We start from the raw sequence: 15,493 nt of genomic DNA, 5'->3' as shown, positions 1-15,493 counted from the left end.
GAGAAGCCGAGATTAAGGAAGAGGCAGTACATCCCCTTCTGACTGGGTAGTTTGAAGGAAAGGTTTATTTAATCGGTTAGTTTGAAGAAATCAGTCAGAACAGAAAGGATCGTAGAGGAGACATGTGACCAGTTCACGACATCGGTCATGGTCGTGCACAGTCATCTGTGATTTGTGTTAGTCGCTTAAAATTCAAAACGAAGTCAAAGCAGAGACGCAGTTCAGCCAGAGGACAAAACAACCGTCAAAAGGTGACCTCAGGCAGGTGTACAGTATCGAGATGGTAATCAAAGGACGTTGGGGGGGGGGGGGGGGGTCGTCACCTTGGCAGATGGCTAGCTTTGGAGACAAGTCTGCCATAAAATCAAAAATAAAAGTTTCAAATAAAAACTCTAGAAGGCTCTAATAAAAGACTAATTTGTTAGCTTTTGTTTTTCTTTCTCTCTTTCTTTTTTATTTTGGAATAGTTTACTGAGGCTTTCAGTTCTTGCTTGGCACAAAAAGAAGACATTCACACAGGTAAAACATTAAAACTGGGGTATGGTTACAGCTGTGAGATGATTCAAGATACAAAATATCCGCCTGTGATGAATGTATGTTCATGTGACAATGTCTTATCAAGTATGGCGGACCAATAAATGTTTTTTACAGCATTTTAGGAGACAACAAAACCCAGCAAAGCAAAGAACAGAATATCCTAAGGAAGAGAATACCCTATTTTTAGATAGTCATGCTATTCTTTTTAAATACATTGCTTCATCATATTGCCTAAAAATGTACTGGAAGAAAGGTTGTTTGTCTAAGCTTAAATAGCACCAGATTCTGGGGCGGGACGAGTACGCTCTGATCCTACCTCTGGGAGTTACACTCCGTGTAAGTTATTAAGGCCAGCTGTGGAGGAGATGCAGGGAGACTCAACGGCTCGCGCGCTACTGCAGCTCGGGGTGCAAAGCATGAAAGAGGTATTCATAATTTCTTAACAGATCTCGTGATCGAGGTCAGTGGTTGTGTATTCTCAGACAATCGTAGTAGTCCACTTTGTGGGCTCCACAAAGAGCATTCGCATTCCAACAGGTAAGACACATTTCTAAATATTCAACCTGCTGCAGACCTACAGCACTGTTATATCGCCCTAAGGACGGAAACCAGACCAAATAACCTGCAACAGTCAAGTTTCGAGAGACATATGTGATCAGCACGTGTTTCTGTAGCAGTTGTCTGGTGCGAGCAATGAAACAGCTGCTTAACTAACCAGCCTAATCGCGTTAACTAGATTTATCGCCGTGACGGACTTATAGTACCATAGAGCCACAACTTTTAAACAGCGACTGAACATCTGGGAGTGTGAACAGGCTGTCGCAATTAATGATACGGATCACTCCGAATGAATTTACTACTGGTCCTGTTACGGTGTTAAATAACTTAGTAGCGAAGGTGTGATGCATTGGCTAGTTACAACGGGGTAAAAATAAATGCCAGCGCTTACATCAGTAGGCTAAATGTATTTTGGGCACTTGACTCGAAGCGGAGTCTGTCGGTGTCATTTTCTGTCGTTAGGAGAGTGGGGCACTTACTCCCTTTAAAAACATCGGGAAACGCGTTGGAAGCTGAAAATGTAGGCACAGGGTACCTAGTTCATGCCGCATTGGTACCCTGTATATATAATGAGATTTACAAAGATGTATATTTGAGCAATATAAACTTTTAGGTGTCGTTAAAATGACGTCTTGACCTTGCGTGCTGCGGTGACATGGAAAGATTCTACGCTCCAGCCGCAAACGATGCAGTGGTGGCTGCCGCGAGGGAGCGGGAGTCGGGGGGAATGGCTGGCTTTGGATAACATAAGTGTGTCAAATGAGGATTGTTGTGTCGACATACCGACTGCAACAAGGTTATCATTTCGTGCTAACTTGTAACCGATTGAGAGATGTGGAATGCGTTTGGGAGTGGGTCAGGGTTGCACGGAGGTGCTGGCGGGTATGTGAGTAAAGCACAGGGCTGGGAATTCATCCCATGCTCGAGACTGGAGCGAGAGAGGGGCAGGGGCAACAATCGTAGTCCACACAGGACACTGTCGTCGCCCGCCTCCGTCAGCCTCGGGCATTTTTACGAGCGACCATTACCTGGAGTTGGAGCGGCGGTGGCATCCGATGCAACACGTGGACAGGTTCCCCGGCTCGAGCAATCAAGTCAACACTCGCGCCTGAAAAAAAAAATTGAGGACTTAAAAAAACGCCATGAGCAGGACAAAGAAGAATGGATGAGGGAGAAAGAACTGCTTTTGAGACAAGTTGCTGACATCCAAGTAATAATAACAGTAATTAAAAAAAAATTCAAACAAAACAGTAAGCTGACCAAAGAATGGAATGTAGGCTAATTTGTGCATCGTATCAATTGCTTTTATGTCACTCTGTTTCACTTCAATAGGGTGGAGAAAACAGAAGGATACTTTTGGATCTTAAGTCTGTTTTAGACGAGGTTCAGTTGGAAGTAAAGAGGGAAGAGGCAAAAAGAGGCGAGCTGCAGTTACAATACACAAAAGACCGTTGCGCCTGGGAGCTGGAAAGAGCAGAACTGAAATGCCGTATTGCGCAGGTATGAAGTGCAACAGTTGCCTAGAGAATATTACTGAGCTGCATGAACAACTGTTTGTTTTAAATGGTGGCATATTGTTGAGTGTTTTACCTTAATCAAATATAACACCCGCTGTTTTGGCATGAACGGTATTATGTTTAGTCTGAGGTGGTTTAGTTTCAGTATTTACCAACGTGGTGATGCCCTGATTCAGAGTAACTTGCTAAAGAAGTGCTTGCACTTTGATTATCAGATTAACTTAACAACAGGTCTCTGCAAGCACAAATCTCCAAAACGTAGGGGATTACCACCTGGCATCCACTCAAATCTATGTTGGAGATAAGCTTTGCACAAAGGCAGCACATGCTTACGCGTGTCTGCGTATATAAATATATATATATGTATGTATATAAAATTCGGCCAAGTGTAATCTTGCTTGTCAACGGCTCAAACTGTAGGTGACAGTTTTGGAGCAGCTGGTGAAGTCAATGTGAGGATGGCTTTAACGTTTGCATTTTGCAGTGCACAATGGCATGCAAAGCAGACGTTAACATCATCCCATGCATTAGTTATAATAAGGCCATCCAACCTGGCTTTACAGTAGAGGGGACATTGTGATATCACTCTGAAAGAGCCTCCCTTATTTAGTTTTCACAAATGCTGAGAGAGAGAGGGAGGGAGAGAGAGAGAGAGAGAGAGAGAAAGAAAGAAAGAAAGAAAGAGAGAGAGAGAGAGAGACTGGGAGAGAGAAATCGGACTGGGCTATTTCAGACGAGTGTCTGTTTCTGTAAGTCTTCCACTCCCACCTGGTAAGAGTCCGTGTAACGCTTCCAGGTCCTTTTCACCACATCCATGACACCCTTATAAAGACACAGCCCAGACAGTTTACAATATTTGTCTCCCTCTGCTGAAAGCGGTTTTAATCCTCTTCTGTAGTTTATACTTTAATGTTTCTGTGATTCACCTCAGACTACAAGGCAGCATGAGTGGCTAGACTCTCCTAATAGAGCAGTCCAGACTCCAGCAAAGGGGCAATGGAAGTGGCAGTGTGGTATGTATACTAAGGGAAGGAGAGGAGGAGGGTAAATTCAGTTACACTGGATAAAGAGCTGTCTAGAAAAGGACAGTCAAACTCAATGTAGGGCATACAATCGAAAATCACCCAGTAAATAACATTTAAGTGAAGTCACTCTGCCCTTTGCGTCCACAGCGGTGCGGATTTGTCACCGTCGTTTTGGAAATGTGTATCCGTCTCGATGCGCTTCAGTGAATGAAAGAGGTAGTTTCAAAAGTTTTGTACAGACACGGTTTCTGTTTCCTGCTTTGCGATGCCAGGTTACTGAACTGTGAGTGCACTTGTTTCCCCCTAAAATTCTTCAGAAGAGAAAAAAAAAAATCTATTTGTGTTTGTTTAGAACGACTGAACTCCAATATTGGTTGGCACAAAGAGGAGAATTCTGGGAGTGGTCAAATTAAACCGTATGTGTTGTTGTTTTCTTTGCAACCCACATCCCACTGGAAGATCATACTTCTGTCCCGAGGGGATTTCTGGGTTTACCACTAGGCATTTGTGACAGGATATTTGCTGACATATTTCTCTGGCATAATTTTTTTTTTGCCTTTTTTTGATGTTTTTTTTTTTCAAAACAGAAATGTTAGGCTCTGTACACACTCCTGCCCCACCCTTAGGAATGTAAAACGCTAAAGCATTGGTCTTGGTGTCTATTTATAGAGCCTTTCCTCTGTGACATACTTACCCAGAGTCAAAGGCTCCCACATTCACCCAGCGACAGTAACGATGAGAGCGCAGACCGAGCTGGAAAAGCAAGCAGTAGCACTGTCTGTCTGTCTGTCTGTCTCTCTCTCTCTCTCTCTCTCTCTCTCTCTCTCTCTCTCTCTCTGTGTGGTTCGGTCACATGCGATGAAACAAACACAGCAATGTTCACTGGGCCGCTCTTGGTTTGTAAACACATTCTGCCAGCCCGCGCTGAAGAATGCAGGGGTTTCTAGTAAGAGGTGCTTAACATCAATTTGAATAGACTATAGTGGTGCAGTCTCCACAGAGCCCATGGTTCAGCCTGTTTTGTTGCCATGAGGACTTCTAAATAAGATTCTGCTATTTCTGTCTGTGCTTGTATTGTGGTGCAGATGTTAAATCACTCAAACTGACCATGCCCTGCAATTGTGGGAAAAAATATAAAGGATTTAAAAAAGACAAACACTCTAGTTATGTAAGGACTCTATAATTTAATGACCTCTGTCCACTGGTAAAAAAAAAGGACCATAACTGTGAACTGTCTGTCATCCAGGCGAGATATTTTACCACAATCTTAATTTTCTACTTAGCAGAACAACTCAAAGTGATTTGGATCAAACACAATGGCAGGGAAACCATAACCAGATTTTACTCCCCTAGTTTCAGCCATCCACCATCCACGTTCCCTTGAACCCAGTCAGTTTACCCGTACTGAAAATTGCACATTACATTATATATGTATTGTATATACTTGCACAAAATGGGGGGGAGCACAGTGGGAAAACATTTTACTGCCATTGTCTTGACATTGTGTATGTGACGAATAAAACTTGAACCTGAACTTGAACATCCATTAAGTGAGAGCAAATGCATATGCTTGTTGACTGCTCGGCTATCTATGAAGCTGTCAGAGTTTTTCTATACCAGGTGTAACATGTCACTTTGGAAGGAGGTATAGTTTCAGAGAAGCGGAAAAGCCACTCATGATTGTTCGCAAGTATGCAGGGTTTTGAGTTTCGGGTTTAGTACACGGAGTGATATGTTTACCGTTTTCGAGACAGTGACAATTTAAGCATCTGTCACAGGGATGCCACGGCAACAGCAAAAAGATTTACAATCAGTGTCAGTCCTATGCATATTAAGCCCAGCAACAAAATCTAAACATGTATTCAGTAATATCCTACACAAATTTCCTCAAAATATCCTCACTTCAGATTCCCATTTACTGTAGTAGTAGTAGTAGAAATTTTACCTCCTAAAAGGAGTGCTGGGCACTTATTTATAAAAAAAAAAAAGAAAAAAAAAAAATATATATATATATATATATTTATTTTTTTTTCAAATAAACACAAACAGGTTGATGTACACTAAAAGAAGACTACGTTTCTGGAATAGGGAGAATCAGTAGGAAACAGCTTGCATTTGTCTTTTATTCCGTCTATAAAATCTAACGAACTAATGTGCATTTTGTGCCAACGGTCCATCCAGGACCGTCCATGGAGAGCTAGCGTGCCTTGTGAGCTTTCTTTCACAAACGGCCTCATTCAGCACCTAATTCCAGCGCATATGTGTGTGATGAGGCTTTTATCAGACATTCAATGAGATATCTGTTCGGACAGACAGTCCCTAACATCCTGAAACCGTGCTCGTTTCGCATTATTGTCCCGTCTCTCCCTGTTTTTTCTCATTTCCTTTCTCTCGACCCGTACTGTTCCTCCCCTTTCCTTCTTCTTCTTCTTTTTTTTTTTTTTAATTAAAATGCAGTCCTGTTTCCTCATCCTCATTTGTCAGAGCTTAAAGTTCTAAATGTTTCCCCTCTCACTTCAGTTGGAGGCGAAAGGACATAGCTCCGTTTTGGAGTCAGTTAGGGGCCTGGAGTCTGGGGATACTCTGAGGAGGGAGAGGGAGGAACAGAAGAGGCTGTTGGCAGACACCCACACTGCAGCCATGGACCTGCGCTGCCGACTGGAGAGCAACGAGAGGGACTGGATGAGGGAGAAGTCAGAGCTGTTGGAACGATTCGACTCTGAGAGGAAGGCATGGGAGAACCAGCTCAGGCACATGCAACAAAAGGTTGAGGAAGTAAGTCAATTCGACTGTTTCATAATTTCACATTCAGTGACTATAACTCATATGGATGTGTTAAAGAGAGCATTCGTGGTTTTGAAATAAAACAACATCTTATTGCTCTTAGTAGCAATGATATTTTCTGGGTGCTCAACTGATACAGTCAGTGCCTCGTCGTTGCTTGAACAGAGAGTATTTTTTTGGAGGTAACCAAACTGGTCGGTCAGAGCTCTTTAGTGTGCCATGGGCTACAGATGGAAGTTGTATAATCAGATTACAGCATGCTATTATAGCTTCCGCTGATATTGAGATCATATTCAGCGCTATCTTCTATTATTGAGATAGCATCCTATACAGCCACAACATATATTCAGATGGTATCCAGTACTGACAGTATTCAGGAAACGTCTAGTCTCATTAAAAGAAAAAAAAAAGGGAACAACCTTCAAGCAATTGACCTGCCTTCCCACTTGCGTCCCAGTGCAAAACAATAGCCTCGCTGTTGCTGATCCCAGATCAGCACAGCTGCAGAAAGATGGGAACCATCACTTTGATTAACTGTGGGTGGTGAGGGGGGTGGGGGGGGGCATGACAGAACCCCCCCGGGGAAATATTTGGCAGAGAGGATTTAAATCCGACACTCTTTGGAAAGGAGATTAGCTTCCTAATGAAAGAGGTAACATAAAAGGACTGGATTGAATACTTATCCAGCATAACAATCTACTAAGAAAGAGCATGTGAGTTCCATTTTGGCTTTCCAAGTACGTCGTAAAAAAAAGCCAACAATGGAATAACTGCATGCAATTTGGACGAGAACAATAATGAAAATCTTTGTGGCTTGGAGACCAAATTATGCTTTCAGGATATGTAAGAAACATTTAACTAGGGGAATGTAACATTTTCATGTGTGGAACAGTTGGTACAGTTTCACGAAATACATGTTGTATTTCTGTTTCAGTTATGCCATGAAGTGAGGGCTCGTCGGGAGGGAGGTGACATCGGAGCGAATGTCGAGACAAGCGGCTGTGCCCTGAGGCTCAGTCTGCATTCTGCCAGCACTGTGTCCAGTGCACTAACTGACCCCTCTGAGGCCCGAAGTAGCAGCTACTCCGAACTTCTCACCCAACCCAGTAACGATAGCATAGATTCCCCAGGGCGTCACAGTCGAAGCGGTAATGAACCCTATGACCCATGCTGTAGTGTCCAGAGCAAGCCAGCAGACCACCATAGCACTGGGAAGTGCGATCCTGTTCAGCAACAAGCTATTGACACAGGAGAACTGGAGGACATCCTGTTTGAGTGTTTAGGAAAGAGGCTGGACAGTGAGCAAGGGGCTGGACCTTCCATAGGGCAAGAGAACCTTCTAGACCCCTTCAGAGGGTTCCAGAGCATGGAGATCAAATGTGGAAGTGATAAAAAGAAAAACACAACTGCGCTCAATGCCGTGAGTTTTCCCCTTAACGTGCCATTTGTAGCAGTTCACATTCACCCTCCTCCAATCTGGTGATCTTCATTCATTCACCATTTTGCTACCATTCAAACGTGTTCATGCTGTCCTTTCACCTTAATCAAGGTACCCCCCTCTCTCTCTCTTTTTGTGTGGTTTTTGTGTGTTACTATTACTTCCTCACTCAATGTCTTAGGCTCTTCAAGAGATAGCCAGAGTGAGTGAAGAGCTGTGTAGCTACCATGATGAGATCAGGAAGAAGTCTGAAATTAAGAGGTAAACTCTTAGCAACATGAACAAGTCCATACTAGGGGGAAAAGACAGCACAATATAGGAGCCCCGTATGTATCACAACTGTTCCATGGCTGTTTTGTTGGGTAAAATAATGTTTTTTTTTCTCTGTTTGGTTTCCATCTTAGAAGCCACACTGAGTCGCTGTTTTTTCCAGGAGGGGTTGAGATGGTGGACAATCTGAAAAGCAAATCAGACACAGGCAACACGGGCTATAACTTGAATGACTGGTGCAAGGACCTTGAGGCCCTTGACGAGCAGAGCTGGATCACCTGGGAAGGAATAAGCAAGGAACCAAATGTACTTGAGAATGAGGCCAAAGCCCCCCTGAAGAAAAGACCAGCTCCGCCTGTTCCACCACGCAGCACCTCCTGGTACATGAGCAGTCCCCCTCCTCCAGAGTCAGAACTCAATGTCCTTGAATCTTTTGCAGAGAGGAGGTGTCATGGTGCGTGCATTCATTTGGAGAGAAAGTGCAACAGTCCCTCTGTTGTGAGAAAATTTGAGGCAATGCTACAGGAGAATGAAGGCAAAATACTGACAGACTCTGGGATTGTGTCCTGCACAGTGCCTGCAGATTCCAAGTGCAATATCAGCTGCTGCCAGACCCGCTGGTCCTGTGATGGAAGCAGGTTTGGCAGCAGCAAGTCGTCCACATATGTGCCTGTTCAAAAATGTCTTTCAGATGTTAATATACTGGCAACAGGACTTGAGAACAGTTCAGACAACAGAGAGGGAGAGAACAAAAAAAGTTTTCTGGGCCTGCCTCAGCAGATAGACCCAGACTTCCCACGCAAAGCCCTGACTGTGGAGTTAACAAGTTCATCTCCAAACATCCTCGCTTCCTTCACCAACACAATAACACCTCGCAGGAATGAGATGCTGGAGAAGAAAACAGCTGAATTTAACCGAACACTCTTTCAGGCTGAGATGGGTCGAGGGATTCATGATGACGGTTTAAACTCTACAGACACATCTGCAAACCACGGACTTGACTGCGCTCCACGTTACCTTGAGGTCAAATCCACCGACACAGATTCTGACCTCGTTTTGCAATACCCTGAACGCAACATGGCAGATGCGCTATGTGACCTTATGGCAGAGTGTCCTGAAGGTGAATCCAAGGCGACAGGCTCTCACACTGTACCCCAGTTAGAAAGCAAACCAAAAGAACCCTCCTTTGAACTTCCATTGCTATGTCAAGACATCAAAGAAGGGGAAATTCCCTTGGACCTTCCGACGCAGTACCCTGTGAATAGACTTAAGGAATTTACTTCTCAGACGCCAACCTCCTTCTACCCCTCCATTCATGTGCAAAAGCAAGAGACAAAGCCTCCGTCCACTGAGCATATTCTGTCTACCTTATCCCAGCTTGCTCCGAGTGTGAGTGTAAGTCAGACAGATGGCACAAGTCCAACGAGGGCCAGACCCCAGGTGGAGAAGATTGGCAAAGCAAAGGCTGTTGTGTCAGACCAACCTCCTGCCGAAGCCAAAACGAAACAGCCCGGACGCCCGAAGCAGGATACACCAAACATCAAGTCACGAGTACTGGAGGACAATCCATGGAAACCACTGACCCTCGCTGCCTATCCTCGACCTGTGGAATCAAGGTCAAACTACGGAGCCATAGAAAGAATTCTGAAGAGTTACGAGGATTCGAGCAGATCCCACCAGCAGTTGCAACCCAGTCAAGGCACAGAGGAGGATCTCAAAGAACTCTTGGATATGCTGGATAACCAACAACAGTCCAAGTCTAATCAGAAACCTTTACACACTCAACACCCTCAAGCTGCAACCCACAAAGAGACTCATGTAACAGTGAAGGTTAGTAGAACTTTCACACAGAAACACAGACAAATATGCTTAGAGCTGCCAAAATTTTATAAACTTACGCCGACATCCTTTACTGAGACAAACGCAGAGACCGAAGCACCGAGTGGGTCACCAAAGGAAGTCTATGAGGTACAGGTGTAGAGACACCAGTTACCCGTTCGAACAAATTGTGTGGTAGTCCTATGCCTTTATTTTCTTCACCTTAAATATCACTAATGATTGAAATATCAATAACCAATAGCCATTTACTATTGAGAATATGAAAAAATATAAATAAATATATTCAATTACATTAGCTGCTTAATGTCAGTTTTAAGGCATTTTGAATTTATCAGGGGAAATACCTGATTAAAAAAAAAAAAAACTTCACATGAACACAAATCAGATTCCTGAAATCAGACTCACAAACTTCAACAGAAAATAAGCCCACTCTGCCCTCAGTCAAGGACGCTGCTATAGGGAGAAGAAAGTATTTCTGGTATGTGCTGAAAAAGGGGCCAGAATCTGCCTATTGTAAAATGGGGCATTTGTTTCAAACCAGCGAATGTAAAAAAACTGGTGGCACAAAGTTTAAATGGCTCCTTTGCCAACTCTTTAATCCAAGTCTTTGATCTTTGGCCCTGCTCTAAAACTTTTTCTCTTTTTTTTTGCTCTTTTGAAAGAACTTGAGCTTTGGTGTAATTACAGAAATATCTACAAGCAGGCAGCTGGACTGTCAGCTGAGTCCAGGAAAAATAGCAGTTTGCACAGATTACTCTCTGTGTTCTGCTAATCTTTCCAAATCGTAGGAAACACGCCAGGTCAACCCGAAGGACTTTAGAGAGCATTATGTGATGCAATCTCTTTCTCTTGGGTCGGTATGACAAGAGAGGACATGCAAGGCAAACAACAAGGCTTGACAGACTAGTTATGCTAATACTTTTAACGACGGAAAGGCAATCAGAAATTCAGAAAGACTTGGAGATACTTGAAAATCGGCAAAATTATGCATAATTTATAATTCACGGCCGAGTCAAATTGGCTTCTTTTTTTTTTTTTTTTTTAAATGTTTAAATGTCTCTACAGCAAAGAAAAGAATCCGCCGTATCCGTGAAGAAGACTTTCTCTCGCCCCGCTTGTCCTGCAAAGAGACGCCTACCCTCTCGCTGGGCAAGCCGCTCACCCTCATCTTCGTCCACGTCCTCGTCCACCTCGTCCTCGCCAATAACACACCCCCTCGTCTCGACCCAGAAACAAACATTCTCCTACTCTGCCTTCCACACCGAGACGGCCATCCTCTAAAAAAAAAAAAAAGGAACCTAGTAGGTAATGGACGACACGCAGACTTGCCAAGTCCAGATGCGTTTGGAGTCCTGTCGTCAGTGTCGTTTTATTCTCCTCCGGACGCTTTTGTAAATAGCATCAAAGACTGTTATTTCAAGACATCCTTTAAATGTTGAAAGAGTTTTCGTAGCTGACTGTACCTTTGCATTGAATTCAACCATTGCTTGACATGAATTTTTATTGTTTTTGTATTAGGAACAGATCCTTGTATGTTTTCCTCGTTAGTCGTGTAAAGGAAGTATTCTTTCATATTCTTCTCTTTTTTTTTAAACCAAAGGACAAATTTAAAGAGACCACTCTCTTTTTTTTTCTTCGACTCAACAACAAGCTGTAGCCCATTTCTCTTTGTGCTCCAAAAGTGGCCTCTTATATGTGCAGATGTGTGTCTGTGTTCAAGAAAATCTGAATTCAAACATGTACTGCCGGTCATCTTACCGAAATCCTACATTTCATTGGTACAGATTAAACAAAGTGATTAGATCTCTTCTGTTATTAAGAATTTTATGATCTTGAACGCAGTCCAAAAGCTTAACTGTGTGAAAATAAATCACAGAGGTGATGCCTTTGGAACTTTGTTTTTCTGGTAATAAACATTATAAATACAATTTGGCTTGTCTGGTCATTTCAAATCATGAATGAAAGAGCTCTTCCTTGCTAGCGATAGCGTTGTGTCATTCGGTGTGACAGTCTACTAAATTTAAGGTATCATTACTTTACCCTTGGGGGTATAAATAAGAGTTTTCATACTTGTTTGTTTTAGCTGAAATTCACATTGCAAAAAGATGGATCGATATTTCCACTCTGCATTTCAGCAGACGTAGGCACAACTTTGAATGCACACCATCCTGGGGGTTTTAAAAGAATATAATATTTAAGAAACAAATGCTTGAAGACCTGAAAAAACAAGTAAAAATATTGAGTCATTTGAAAATGGACACATCAAGCAATATTACCCCATAATTCTTAAAACAGGGAAAAGTCTAGAAAAGTCCGATTCTCCAAAAGCAACAAAATATTTATTTATTCTGATATATTTTCATAACATACATTCAACAGCGTTTCTGTTATAACAGTATTTTTTATGTCAAAGTTTTCCTAGAATATCTTTTATATTCTTTAGAATGACTGTAATCACTAAAGACCAATAACCTTGAAACAGGCTCAGAAGTCATGCATAATTCAAGGTAACATGATTCATCTTAGAGTAAAAAAAACACATTTAACAAGACATTTGCTGAGATTTCATTTTTCATAGTTTAATACCACCACAATCCCCTAAACTTGAATATTATCTGTAGCATTATAGTATTTCAAACAGACAATAAATCAACAAATTAAGCTGTAACATCGGAGCGTCTGGTAATGGAGATTTGCACGTCAACAACTCGTTTACAACATGTTGCTATGGACCCGTGAATGGCCATCTAGCCTGCAATATTTTAATGTGGAGTCAATGTGTTTCTGTTGGCCATAAACAGTGAGACACCTAACCCCCAGCTGTAACGGGGCACCTTCTGACTGAAATAGCAGGTGCGACAATGTTTTGGTGCCAGAAATCTTACCCGGATGATGATATAAATACAATGCTCTTTTCCTGATGCCCACACACACACACACACACACACACACACACACACACACACACACACACACAAGCATAGGGTTCTTTTCTTGATGATACAAGTACATCTGAAAGAGATGGAAGAGCCACTTTGAGCACAAATCAAAACACACTTTAAAGGTCTTGCAAACAACCACAAAAGCCCAGTGCAAAACTTCAGCTTGTGAAACAATATATGGATAAACTGACGTAGAATCAGAGTTATAGGGAGGCCTGTGCTGCTAGTGAAAAGGGCAGAATCTGTATTAACACATTTGTTTTGTTCCGCAATGAACTAACTGCTCTAAACACAAACCGTTAGACAGTTGATCTTTGATAAAGTACCAGAGATTCCAGCGTGACCTATCCTGACATTCCTAATGCAGAATCATTTCCTCCCCACAGTAACTCTAAGACACGCTAATAGTTTTGCTGGAACTCTCCCATATACTGCCGCATAACAGAAGAAAAAGCACAAGTGGAACTGCCAAATGAATCTGGCATGAATTAGGACAGTCACTAACATGCAAACACATCATTCAGGGGGCATGTGGTTTCTCAGCTGTCAAACCTCCCTCTCTTAATGTTCTTCAGAAAGTCGGAGCAGATTAAAAAAAAAAAGTAATAAAAAATCTTTGAGACTTTGTGTAGATGCTCTTTCATAATAAACGAAAAGTGATAGAAAAATACATTTTAATGAAATGTACCTCCCTGTTTCCCACCTGCATCAAACTTTCAAAACGTAGCACAATCTCCTTTTAGCCATATAAGAATGCATTCGTGTGTTTATGTCATGTAGAAAAGGTCCTATGTGTCTGTCCGCTTAGAGAGATCATTAAACAATATGCTAGACCTCCAAACTGCTCCCAATAGTATTATCTGTCAGTCATCATATTGTTGTAGGTTATTTTCTTACTTAGACTGTGGAGAGTGATCATTTCCACATAAATTAGCGCTTTAATCACCACTCCCTCTCTTTTGACAGACAAAAAAAAAAAAAAGAAAGAAAAGCATGCAGGACTGTTTGGAATCCTGTAGCAAAAACAACCCTGAACAGCTGTGACATCCTGTTGTCTTTGTGCGTCCATTTCATCGTGTCAGTCGTCCCGAGCTGGCAATCTGTAATAAAAGTCCTTTCCATATGTGTGAGCTTCCCCAGCTCTGTCATCCTCTGGTCTGACCTTTTAACCTTTTGCCCCAGCCGTCCTAAGCCCTTTCTCTGAAAGGAAGCCTGAGATTTCACTGAAAGCTTTGGCATCCGGCACGCTGCCCCTCAGCCTGCTCTGAAAATAGATATTTAACTGCCACCTAAAAGTGCATGTGAGTCTGTGTGTGTGTTTGTGTGTGTGTGTGTGTGTGTGTGCAGTCTCTACATTCTCTAGAAGTCCAAGACTGGAAGGTCAGGCCTTATAGAGCTGAAAATGACCAGATGATTTTTCTTTCTGGCTATATCAGACAGAAATAGTGAATATTACTCGTAAAAAATGAAAACACTGGTCATCTCTGTATATCGACTAATGAACTTGCATAAAAAATAACAGTTTTGCTCCTGTTGCTAAGTATTGAGAATTTGGCACTCCAGTTGCGATGTGTCAGAAAAGTGTGAATGCAGTAGTTATTTTTGCCTTGACTATGCCGTCATAAATCGTGTCAGGGAGAATGCATACCGTGAAGTCTCTGTCTCTCTTCCCTTCTTCTCTGTCTTTCTCTTTCTCTCATTCCCTCCCATACCCAGTGGGTTTACAGGCCCATATCAGTGATGGTGATGTTTGCTGACAACAGCATATCCTCAGACTTCCTGTGGTGTTCCAGCCTATTGATTGCACTGATGCATCACATTAGGTCTCTAAGAGTCCCTTCCTCAGGAATGCAGGGTAGTGGCTGGACTGTAATTTCAGACTGTCTACCAAATGGGAACCCAGGGAACACCTCAACACTATTAAGAGCTTATTGAACAGATATGTAATGATGTAATGATCATTAATTCATCATATATATGTGCAGTATGTTTTTTCTCAAATATGTACATATACATACATACATGCATACATACATACATTATATATATATATATATATATATATATATATATATATATATATATATGTACACACACACACACACACACACATATATATATATATATATATATATATATATATATATATATATATATATAGTATGTTTATCTGTGTAGACTAGCCATCATCTCTTAATATAGTTATAGCAAACTAATTAGCTCATACAAAGCCATTAGAGAGGCCAGTAAAATTGATCTCCCATTGCTGGATCTAACTGTCTACAATCTCAATTCCTACCATTGTTTATTGGTCTACTGCTCATCACTGTTTAACATTCACTGTAATACAGTCTGCTGAAGGAAGATGAGTTTGAGGTGTGGAATGCCTCAGGAAGTGTCTAAGGACCTGACATTTGACCTTATTATAAAAATAGACCTTAAACTTGCCAACTTCAAAAAGAGAGTTGCTTTCTTACTTTAGATTGTGTCAGCGTTAATATATTACGGGTCTGACATACATTATTGAATTTTCCTTGGATTTATTAACAGTAAATAAAAACACATTTTGTTTTTGATGTAGAG

At 41.9% G+C, this 15,493-nt stretch overlaps 1 protein-coding gene across 1 annotated transcript; it reads left to right on the top strand.

Annotated features, from left to right (window-relative positions):
- The first annotated feature begins 1,927 nt into the window (after positions 1-1,927).
- On the top strand, positions 1,928-11,249 carry mtcl3a (MTCL family member 3a). Its single transcript, XM_030785337.1, has 8 exons — positions 1,928-2,140; positions 2,183-2,305; positions 2,428-2,595; positions 6,158-6,412; positions 7,356-7,841; positions 8,041-8,120; positions 8,264-9,959; positions 11,034-11,249. Exons 1-8 carry the CDS (start codon positions 1,928-1,930, stop codon positions 11,247-11,249), a joined length of 3,237 nt encoding a protein of 1,078 aa, XP_030641197.1.
- The last annotated feature ends 4,244 nt before the right edge of the window (positions 11,250-15,493 follow it).

This window comes from Chanos chanos, chromosome 9 (genome assembly GCF_902362185.1).
Source record: "Chanos chanos chromosome 9, fChaCha1.1, whole genome shotgun sequence".
Lineage (NCBI taxonomy): Eukaryota > Metazoa > Chordata > Actinopteri > Gonorynchiformes > Chanidae > Chanos > Chanos chanos.
The sequence above is the reverse complement of the archived record's forward strand: the minus strand, read 5'-3'. Positions and strand labels throughout refer to the sequence as shown.

Bases quoted from the DNA above. Each gene is read 5' to 3' on its own strand.
- mtcl3a (XM_030785337.1), top strand. From the start codon at position 1,928: ATGTGGAATGCGTTTGGGAGTGGGTCAGGGTTGCACGGAGGTGCTGGC. The intron at 2,596-6,157 runs GTATGAAGTGCA...CTCTCACTTCAG, and splicing joins TGAAATGCCGTATTGCGCAG to TTGGAGGCGAAAGGACATAG. The intron at 7,842-8,040 runs GTGAGTTTTCCC...TCAATGTCTTAG, and splicing joins ACACAACTGCGCTCAATGCC to GCTCTTCAAGAGATAGCCAG.